Source organism: Sinocyclocheilus anshuiensis, unplaced genomic scaffold (assembly GCF_001515605.1).
Source record: "Sinocyclocheilus anshuiensis isolate Anshui unplaced genomic scaffold, SAMN03320099.WGS_v1.1 scaffold415, whole genome shotgun sequence".
NCBI classification, from domain to species: domain Eukaryota; kingdom Metazoa; phylum Chordata; class Actinopteri; order Cypriniformes; family Cyprinidae; genus Sinocyclocheilus; species Sinocyclocheilus anshuiensis.
This window is the reverse complement of record NW_015552655.1, coordinates 610,044-621,721: the sequence shown is the minus strand read 5'-3', so window position 1 is coordinate 621,721 and position 11,678 is coordinate 610,044. Positions and strand designations below refer to the sequence as shown.

The following is an 11,678-nucleotide window of genomic DNA, read 5'->3' as shown; positions in this document are numbered from 1 at the left end:
ATAAATGTGATAAATGTGTGTGTGTGTGTGTGTGCGTGTGTGTGTGTGTGTGTGTGTGTGTGTGTGTGTTTATTTATTCAATTTATTGTCACTTTATGAGAATTGAGCACATTTGTTGGATGTTTTACTTTTTTTTTTCTCCACAATGATTTTTTCATGCTGTTCTCATCAGTGACTCTCATTAATAAGAATCTAATACAGTTCTTTTTTAAAAATTTATTATTTTTTATTTTTTACAGTATTTGTATTTCACAACCATAATAAATAAATACTTCTTTAAAATGTGTTTGTTTTTTGGTCATAAAAAATGTTATAATGCAAAAACCAAACAAAAAAAGGTCCTAAAACAAGTGTCATTTTCATATATAATATATCTTTCAATATATCTTTTCTATCAGGTTTTATGAAATTAACTGTTTAATCCTATAAAAATATTGTGTAGAGTTTAATGCGTTCTTTAGGTTGGATAATAAAACAAGGTTATTAATGTCCTTCATTAGTTTATCAGTCAGTATCAGTCTAGATTTTAAATAATAAACAACTGTATGTGGTTTACATGTATTAGTTATGAAATTTGTTTCTTGTCAACGACAGTGAAAACATGTTCTAATGTTTGTTGGCTGTCAGTTTTTGTCTTAGTTTGTTACCATGACAACTGAAAGTAGATTGCAAACTTGAGAAAAATCCTTGCTGGGTATTGACAGTGTTGATACTGTTGCAAGGGAATAATTTGAAATAATGATAAAAAAAAACTAAACTAAATATAGTGTCCAGTTAAACATGCAATTATAAAAACGTTAATGCATATTTAATGTTACTCACTTCCTTTTACAGCTGCCTCACCATGGAAAACGAAACCAGGTGACTTTATTTATTTATTTTTTTGTTTTTGCATTTATGAGTATGTGAATGTCAGATTTCAAATGTATACAGGTGATGAAATGAGTATTATGACTGCCTCTAGATAGTATGATTATCAGATGAGAGGCATTTAAGAGCAATTGATGAAATCCCAAATGTTTCTCTTGCATGTGTGTTTGTTCCTTGTAAGCTTTTATCAGGATCATTATGGTCAGATACATATGGACAGATACTGTGTATTTGTGTGTTCATTTTTCGCATGTGTTTTTCTCAATGCTCAGATCACACAGAGAGCTCTCAAGCGCCAGAAAAGAAGAAGAGCGTCTATCAAATGGCCCTTAGTAAGAAACCCATCCTTTGCATTTATTATTTTTCATCTCCTGCTATACATTTGTGTCTATATACACACTTTTGAATCTCACATTTAATGTAAATTATTTATATGCACATGGTTTGACCTCCAGTCTAAATAAATAGACTAAAGGCAAAAAATAGGTTTTCATGATTTATTGCATGTCCGTTTTCTCTTTTCATTCTCCAGACAAGCTGGACGAGATTCTAGCCGCTGCTCAGCAGACAATTAGCACATCAGACTCTCAGGGTCACAGAGGTCACGGGGGCAAGAAGGAACGAAACAAGGGCTTTAACGCTAATGAGGTAACATCTCTGTTTCATTATCTCTGTTCTGATTAACATAGCGTTTCGACAGTGTCGAGGAAGCTACTTTTGAAGTCAAGTTACTCATAATTTAAACTACAGTCAGTATGATGTCTTTTGTCATTTATCATCAGCATAAACGTTAACAAGCATCTTAAAAAAACAACAGCATGAACAGCAGCATGTAGCTAAATATTTTGGCATAAAAAAAATATCAAAAATGCAGCACGGGGGACTTGAATCGGTGAAATGTTCAGAACAAAACAATTCATTTTCACACGAGAGAGAAGTTTTGGAGAGCTTGTTTGATTATTGCATCAGCTCGCCCAGCTGTATAGATGTGTGCACAATAGCATGTGACATCAAAAGCCACTGTTGTAAAAAAAAGTAGCTTAAAAAATGCTTGAAAAGAGTTATATACACAGTTTTGTAAAAGCAGTTTTGGTGGAATAAAAGGGTTATTTGTAGTATGTTGCTTCTTATGTCCAATTGCATTTGCTAGCCTGATCTTAGCTGTTGCAAAGTCATGTTAGTAAGGCTTTTCACCTGGTAATAAGTGCGAGAGTGACACCACTTCTGTGCTGCAAGTGCTGAAAAAAGTACATTGTGTGGAAATAGAATTGTAAGATTGTCTGAACTTTCAATGTGCTAAATATTCCATCCCATCAGTATTTTCCCTTTTTTACAGCAAACTCTCGAACAATCAGGTGTTGGCATGATGTCTTCAGGGTCTGGGTATGGTTTTAACCAAGCCCAGTTTTCATCAGGCCATTCAACTCAGCGTGCTATGATGATGCGTCAGAAATCCATGGGTGAGTTTAAATGCAACAAGTGTTGAATCCATCTCTTTTCAGTCCAGTTGCACCGTAATTCTAGGTGCGGTTTATGTAACTGTGTTCTGCATGTCTTCTGTCCAAAGTGACCGAGGAGGAGAGGGTGCATCTCCATCCTCCTACTATGAAGCTGTCTCGTAGTCTTTCTGTGCCTGGACCAGAGGACATCCCCCCTCCGCCCGACACCTCAGCGCCTGAGCCGCCCCTGTCTGCTGGCGGCCACACAGACAGGAGAGCGGCACCCACACATTTTTTTGCTGTCCCTCCTCTGCCTCCATCGCACCACCTGCCTCATAGCCAGACACAGCACAGGGTCCCGCCCAACCGCAGGGTAAGAGCTTGATAGCGCTGGTCAAAGACTTCAAGAAGAGACATTGCTCATATTCTTTCTTGTCTGTTCCTGGACATATACAGACACAATAAAAGTATTAAAGGAATAGTTAGCCCAAAAATGAAAATTAAGTCATGATTTACTCACCCTGTGTTGTTCTTTCTTATTTGGACCACAAAATAATTTTTTGTAAAGAATGCCCCACACGCTCGTCCATATAATGTCAGTGGATAGCGCTCAGCATCAAACTTTTAAAAAAAGATGCAAAAGTATCACAGAATGGTCCCATGTGACACGTGCCAAATATTCCAAGTGTTCGGGGGGTATAATAACTTTTTTCTTGTAACAAAAATAACTGAACATTTAAATACAATAAAGCAATACACAAAATATGTATAAAGTAAAAAATTATACACAAATTAAAGTGCAAAAGAATTATAAAGACCAATAGGTATCACTTTACAATAAGATCTCTTCAGTTAACCTTTGTTAATGCATTAACATTCACAATGAGCAAAAGCTACATTTGCTACAGAAGTTATTAATCTTTGTTATATAAAAAAAATACAACTCTTAGTTCATGTTAGCACATTAAATAACACAGTTGCAACTTTTATTTTTAACAATGTGTTATTAAATATTGGAATACCTAAGATTAATGAATGTTTAGAAGAAATTTTCATTGGCAGTTTATGTTAACTAATGAATTAACTAATGTTAACTAATTAAGCCCTAATGTAAAGTTTGGCCAAACAATAAAGAATCAAAACACTTTCAAACAATATCTAGGACATGTTGTAGTCCAGATTAAAATGTAAAAAAGTTTGATAATAAATAACCTATTAAGTCTAAATATTTAGGTATTTGGCATTGTGATGAACACCATAGCAAATACACAAATCTGAATGGCTATTTAAATAATTTAAACACCTTTCAGAAACACAAAAGCTGTTTTGTTTACGGGGTTTCCGTGGTAACAGCTGCATTATGTTTAGCGCCATCTGCTGTCAGAGAGTGAATGTGCGCTTTCATTCAGAGCGTCTCTCACGCGCTCCGTCATGCGCTTCTCATCCGCGCTTGTTTACATCAGAGTGTGCACACGTCTTTCACGCAGCATACAGTGGTGTTGTGCATTGTGACCAGTTGATGGGAAAAGCATTCTTAAAATGCATTAAAAATTCTGAATAATTTGTTAAAAATAATTATTCTCTGTATTTTGAAGTGACCACGATAACAATATCGTGCATATTAATTATCGTGACATATCGCATTACTGAATACATGTCTATATGCAGTACGATAAGGTTTAGTGAAAATCAAACTGAAATGTAACATTATTTAATGAATATCCTGAACTTGACCGTTGATCTCTGTGCATGACTGCAAGTTGATGACTCTATTAGCGCAGCAGTTCACTCCGTCTTGCCCAGAAAAAGCACACGTTATTAAAAATCAGGGTTAATAAAAATGCGTCATGAAAAAATGTACTTTCTTCACTGAATAGAATATCTCCAAAACGGAAATCTGTTTGTCATGACAGTCAAAATGACAGTTGACAGATGACCGTGATAACTTGTTGCAACAAACACAACAGATACATTTACTTCAGAGAAGAAGGTACATGGATTGTATTTCATGTTGTATTTTTATTAATCTTGATTTTTCACTACTTGTGGGTTTCTCCCAAGCGAGTCGGAGTGAACTGCTTCACTAATAGAGTATCAAGAATGCACAGTCGTGCACAGAGACCAACGGCCAAGGTCAGGATATTTGTTAAATAATATAGTACATATATACATATAGTACAATGTAGTTTCGGTTTGTTTTTTTGCTGAATCATATCATGCTTGGAATATACAGCATGCGCCATATGGGACCATTCTGTGATACTTTTGCACCTTTTTTTTGAAAGCTTAATGTTGATTGCCTAGTATTATATGAACAAGCACATGGGACATTTTTTTTTTAAATCCCCTTTTGTGGTCCACAAAAAAAGAAGGGCATACAGCACTAGAACAACACAAGGGTGAGTAAATCATGACTGAATTTTAATTTTTGGGTGAACTATCCCTTTAAGACTTTGAAATATTGTGTTTCACAGGCTGAAACTGATACCAGCAAGATGGGAGGAGCAAGAATGGGCGGCCTGAGGCGTGGCTATAGCAATGCCACGCCTCCCTCTGATGTGGGCCCCAAACAGTCCACCGCACAACGGAACCAAGCGCCAGCAGTGGCCAAGATTGCAGGTCGGCAAGGTGGGAAGGGGCTGTTGGTGAAGCAGCGCAAGGTGGAGGAGACCGGCCGAGAAAAGTTGGAAAAAAGTTCCATTTCGATCCCAACGATTATTGTGAAAGCGCCATCTACCAGCAGCTCTGGGCACAGCAGCCAGGCGAGCAGTGAGGATACAGAACCGTCTCCTCAGAATAATGAAGAGCAGGAAGAGGCAAAGCCTCAAAACCCAGTCGTGGCACCTACGTCCGCTCCACCTCAACCACCTAGTATCCCGTCAAAACTGGAAACACTGGGCAAGAGCACAGCACAGCGGGAACGCGAACGCTACCGTGACTCCCATCGGAGAAGCACCTCCTTCTACTACTCCTCTGAGGAGGACATGTTGGATGAGCAGGAATCTGCTCAGACTTCATTGGAGGCCAACACCTCCGCTCGATTGCGCCCTTCTAAGTCTATCGATGAGGGATTGATCTCCGGCAATGCTTTAAGCATGCCGCCTGCGTTTGGGTTGCCACAGTATGCATCAGCTACACCTCATCAAGTCACTACTTTCATCCACCCATTGACGGGGAAGGTTCTAGACCCAACAAGCCCACTTGGGCTGGCGCTGGCGGCTCGTGAGCGAGCACTGAAAGACGACCGGCGAACGCGTAGAGAGGAATGCCACTTCGGTCGGCAGCTGTCTAGCACCGGAGTGTTTCCTTCTGCTGTCTCCTCTCCAAACCAAAAACCTGTTCCTCCCTTGTACATCTACCAATCACACACCTCTCTATACCTTAGTGGTGCCTCTCCAACAACAAGTGGGCCAGTCCCACAGAGTCGCCCCCAGTCTCCTCAGATGCTTCAATTAAGTGGTGGTGGGACAGGGAGCTTGGAATGGAGTGAACAGAATATTGTGGATCGAGAGGAAAGAGGGGCACCAAAGGTGCGGTTTACAGATAATCAAGCCAGTCAGTACCAGTCTCACTTTCAGGACAGAGACAACAGAGTCAATCAGTACCACACTTACCTGCGGGACCGAGAAAGGGAAGGGCACAAGAGGATACCGCCCAAGCCTCCTCCCCGCAGGCCTTCCTTTATAGGCAAGGAGAGTGAACTCGGCACGGCTGACAAAAATCCCACTGGTAATTCCCAGGATGACAGAGGAGGACAGAAGATGGGAGAGACTGGGATGGAAAAGGAGAAGGATGAAAAGAGAGGGCAAAATCTAGGGGTTGGAGAGGGTGGCGATGTGATGGTGCTTCCACCTCCTGCTCCATCTGTGGATGTGGACGACGAGTTCGTGTTTGCAGAGCCCCTACCTCCCCCTATACAGTTTGCAAACGGAATAGAAATAGACACCCATGGAACAACAGAATATAATCAACAACAACAACAGAAGGAGCTGTCAGGATCTCATCCACCCAAGGAGCAACAGTCTCTGCAAACGCTGTCCAAACCCCCGCAAGACGCCATGTCCCTACCAGACAACATGCAAGCTGACTCACAGCAGACACCCATCCATCCTTCTGCTGTGGTGCATCCATTTTTTTTCCCACCATCTCCTCTAATCCCCCCTCCACAGCTGTGTCCCAAAATACCTCCTGCAAACCCACCCCAGTTGCAACCCTCAAGCTGTTCCCAGCACCCAAACACCAGCCAACCCCAACCTTTACCCTCGCCACAAGCGGGAGACTCTGCCGCTTCTAGTCTTACATCTTACGACAGTGAGGTGGCCAATCTGACCCAGTCAGCTCTCTCCCCGTCCCTTCCTTCTCCTCAGATATTCCCTTCATCGAGTTCCCCTTCTGCCCCAAACGCCTCATCTGACCCTATGTCATTGCATCGGCCTTTCCCACTTTTCTACCCACAGCAAGGCCATGCTAACATTTCTATGTCATATTCCACTGTGGCTGCAACTGCGGCTGTAATGACTGTCACCACAACAATGCCTTTGGAAAATACATCAGTTATCGCAGGTGACCGACTTCCTCCGGCACTTAAGGGCTGTGATTGGTCGGAGGCTGTGGTCGATTCTGGGATTGAGGAACTGGATAGTCACAGATGCGGTGATCACCACATGGAACATTTTGGAGAAAGAAGAGAACAAGAAGGAGGCAGAGAGAAGGAGAGGGGAGGAAGACGGGGAGAAAGCATGGAGAGTGGGATAGTAGGGGATGGATTCAAAGGGGACCGAAGAGTGTCCCTGGATTCGTCTCTTTCTCACCCTGATAAATTTGCTCAAAAAACACACAACGCGCACGTGCATAAATCCAAACCTCCAAACCCGCCACTTGCAAAAACGCACACTCAGAATATGTCAAAATATCACATGCACACAGAAAATGGACGAACCGGACGGCCTCTACAGCGGCAGGCTAGCACTGCTCCCAACATGTACAGGTCAAGGGAAGAGGAAGAGCAGGAACAGGGAAGAGGAGGTGATGCTGCAGTGAAGATGCCATTTATGGATCGACGTCTGAACTCTCCTCTCTCCAACGTTAAGGCCAGCATTATAAATGAACTCGGCAGTAAACTACAACAGCTTGGTGGCTGGCAGGGTCAGGCACCACCGTCAAATCATAGGTGAGACATCTTGTGAAATCAAAAAGACACTCATGTTCTTACTGAAGAAAAAGTATGTGAACCCTTTAAGAATTACATAATTTCTGCATTCATTATGTGGGCTAATGTACAGTTTTATTTTAACTATATACCTTTTTCCTCCAACTGTATCTCAAATGGAGTGTAGGTAAAAATATATATATTATAAATCCAGTATATATAAAATAATCCAGTGATATTTTTCTTTGCATAAGGAGTCTGATAACAGCCAATGCTCCACACAGAGATCTGATCTCACCATCATCCAGTCTGTCTGCAATGACATGAAGAAACAGAACAAACTGAGACAGACTCAATCCAGAAGAACTGTGGCAACGTCTCCAAGATGCTTAAAAAAACCTACCTGCAAAACTACGTTCATGTGTACCTAGGACAAAGCTGTTAAACGCAAAGTATGGTCACACCAAACGTTGATTTGATTAGTTAATAGAAGTTAATTGATGAATAATCTATTTATGACATTATTTTTGAAAGCATCCTCACTTTACAGCATTTTTAAAATTCTTCACAGTACTGTAGCTTTGCAGGTAAGTTTCTTGAAGCATCTTGGAGACATTGCCACAGTTCTTCTGGATTTAGTCTGTCTCAGTGTGTTCTGTTTCTTCATGTAATCACAGACAGGCTGGATGAACTCAGCATTGTTGTGGCAAATGTTTTCACTGGCAAACACCTCTCATCTAGTTTTATTGCTATTTTTTCTGATTTAAATGGGCAGTACTGTCTGCTTTACACACATTCATTTACTCTTCACAGGTTTCCAGGTGATCCCTCCGGCTGTGCACCTCTCCTCCCTGCTTCTGTGCCGTCTCTCCAGCGCTCCTTCTCTCCAAACCTTCCCCCTAACTCTTTAACACCTAACTGCCATTCTGTGGCTCTGAACCCTAACCCCGTACCTTTGTCTCCTCTTCCTGTAACGTCTCTAACCCCAGCGTTAACCCCGACTCCATTACCTCTCACCCCGATCCCAGCTCCACCTCCTCTCAAAGACTGGACGCCATCTAATTCTCCTATTTCTTTTCCTCATGGGATTTTGTCCCCTCCGTCACTGCCCCATGCCCCCCTCTCTCCTCTTTCCCTGGCTCATGCACCCCTCTCTCCTCCATCGTTACCTCATCCTCCCATTTCCCCGATATCGCTCTCTCACGCACCTCTGTCTCCTTCCTCTGTCTCTCATCTGCCGCTTTCTCCATCCTATTACCCCTATCCCTTGTCTCCGAAGCATCGCTCTAAGTATCGTGGTAAAACTTCCGAGTTTCAGTTCTCCGGACCAGAGCTACGCCATTCCGAATCTCATTCGTACTCCCAGCGTCGTCGAGCTCCCAGTCCCCTCATCTCCTGCTCGGACCACCCACAACCCGGACCTCCGCGTCCATCCTCGCTCCCTCTCTTTCCGTCTGCGCCACTCTATGGCTCTCCATACGAAATACAGCCTCCTTTAACCCCCCCGTTGGGAGTCGCCCATCAATATTCAGAGAATTTTTTCCCGCATACTTCTCCTCTTTTTCCGCTCCCATCACCCGTGGCTCCTCCTATCCCCGCGCTGGTCTCCAGCTCTCTCTCTCCTACCAACTTCCTGTCTGGAGGCTCCTCCCCATCTTGTATGGGCTACCCGCCCTTAACTCCTCCTCCACCCAATCAGCCTTTTGTGTCTAAGCCCCTCCCCTACTGGAGCAAATATGATGTTGCTGATTGGCTGACTTACCTGAATCTGACAGAGCACCGGGAGCGCTTTCTCGACAATGAGATTGATGGCTCCCACTTGCCGTCTCTGACAAAAGAGGACTTCCTGGATCTGGGCGTGAGTCGGGTCGGACATCGCATGAACATTGAACGCGCGCTTAAGAGACTTACAGACAGGTGAGATAGAAAGATAAGAAAAGGAGGGAAAATGAAGGGTAGATTTAGATGAACAAGCAAAAGAGCATCAGAAAGCATCAGAAGCCATTTATATTAGTTTTCCTAAAAATGGTCCACCATTTCATAAAAATTTAGCTCTGCATGGATAATTCTGCCTGCAGCTTTACTCAACAATAAATAAATATCCTGCCATTGATGTTTTTGTATGCTTTAGATGATGTTTATTAAAAGAAGTTTAATTAAGTAAGGAAGACTTCATTTGATCACAAAACCCATTTCCTCTCTAGACTGTGACCTTCATCCTGCAGCTTTACTCAACAATAAATAAATATCCTGCCATTGATGTTTTTGTATGCTTTAGATGATGTTTATTAAAAGAAGTTTAGTTAAGTAAGGAAGACTTCATTTGATCACAAAACCCATTTCCTCTCTAGACTGTGACCTTCAGGTCTATTCATTCTTTATTATTAACCTTTTCCACAATTTAGAGTTATAGTAAAGTATGAAAACTAAGAAATAATTCAAATCCAAACCAATCTCATGATGACACTACTAAAGGTTTTCACGTCTTCTTGTTTTTTTTTTGTGCACTAAAAACTAAACTTTAATTTTAGAAATGTAAACATATGCACAAGCATTTAGATCAAAAAGTCATGAGAGGTCAAGTGGACCAAACCTTTGACTAGTAGTGTATTTGAATGATTTTTCATATTCCATTTAAAACCAAACAAATCATCAAATCAATTGAATTATAGCTCATTCCTTTCATTAAACCTGGCATTTATTTGAAATTCCACAACTGACACGTGCCCTATAATTACATACTGCACACTTATGCAACTTTAATTGCTTTTTGAATGCTAAATTCTTCATCATAGTCTGTAGATGATCAGTATATCCAGCACTTTGATTTCTTACCTCATGCTCTGCCTCCTTTCTTTTTCTTTCCCCCCTTCCATGTTTTCTAGGCTCTCCTCTGCTTTCTCTGTCTCCACTGTTTCTTCTGAAGGGCAGAACGAACGCATGAAAGATGAGGCGACTCAGAGCTAGAGGAGAGAATTAGAGAGAACCAGTTAGAGGATAGAAAGAAAGAAAGATTGGGGTTAGACAAAAAGCACTTGGGATGAAAGGGAAAGACTTCCACTGAAGGACAGAGGTGGGGATGATTGCAATGGAGAAGCGCTATCAAATACTCGAACACTCTCGCAGAGTGAAAGCTAAAGTCATCATGAGCAAATGTTTGTCGTCCCTGCTGAAGCCAGATGGCCAAACATCTACAGCCAGTCAGAGACAGAGAGAATGTACTTCTTTCATTGTTTTTTGGGATGACGAGATCAAGAGGTGTAATGAACTTTAGTAATATGATATTATTATATTAATACAAATGAGGCTACTGTGCATATTTTAGCATCACGACGTGCAGGCTTTGATTCATCTGATAATATGATGATTAAAGTCAACATGAATCCAGAACGACCCCGTTTACTTTTTAAATAGTGCGCATTATTCCAATGAAAACAAAAAATGCTTATCAAATGTAATTTTCCTTCATTTTAATTTTTAACCGCCAGTCATATAGACACTTTCCATCATCCAATCGATTTGCAATAGATAAAATCAAGTCCTGCCTTACATTTTTACAATTGAATGTCCTTTTTTACTCAGATATGTTGGATTATGAAAGTAAAATGGGTTGAAGACTGTTTCGTGTTGACTTTAAGCAGTAAAAAAGTCATCGTAATGCCAATAATAACCATATAAGGATCAAGTATGTAAGCGTTTTAATACCGTAAGCAGAATCAGTCTTCCAACACAATGAAAGGACCCATCGTTTATATTGCTTAAGTGCGCTCTTGTTAACCTACACAAACACATACATGCACACATGTGTGTTTTGTTACGGTGGTGATGGTTGTTTTATTGGAGTAAAGTATAACTCCATTTCATTTGAAAATATATTTAAGGAAATAGGAACAAAGGAAATATATATATGTATTTATGTGTGAGTGTGTGTATGGAAATGTATGCAGAATTAAAGTATATATATATATATATATATATATAGATATAGATATAAATATCAGATATTTCTATTGTTCTGTACAATAATTGATGAATATGATGATACATAAGCTCTGCTTAAGAGGTTTGAATAAATTATTCTCTTGTTGAATTTATTCTTATCTCTTTTTGACCATAATTGACAGAAATTATCACCATAAATAGTTAACTTTTTCATCATTTTTACAGCTTTTACAGCCCGTTTTTTGCTGTATGCTTTGCTACAGGGTTAGTTCACCCAA

General features: G+C 40.7%; 1 protein-coding gene across 1 annotated transcript in view; it reads left to right on the top strand.

Annotated features, from left to right (window-relative positions):
• The window catches only part of LOC107667089 (SH3 and multiple ankyrin repeat domains protein 1), a 61,606-nt gene extending 50,355 nt beyond the window's left edge, over positions 1–11,251 (top strand). Inside the window, 8 exon segments of the mRNA XM_074186928.1 lie at positions 835–861; positions 1,143–1,202; positions 1,403–1,518; positions 2,207–2,330; positions 2,438–2,682; positions 4,784–7,479; positions 8,272–9,375; positions 10,344–11,251. Coding sequence (XP_074043029.1) covers positions 835–861; positions 1,143–1,202; positions 1,403–1,518; positions 2,207–2,330; positions 2,438–2,682; positions 4,784–7,479; positions 8,272–9,375; positions 10,344–10,425 — 4,454 coding nt within the window. The 3' untranslated portion in view covers positions 10,426–11,251.
• The last annotated feature ends 427 nt before the right edge of the window (positions 11,252–11,678 follow it).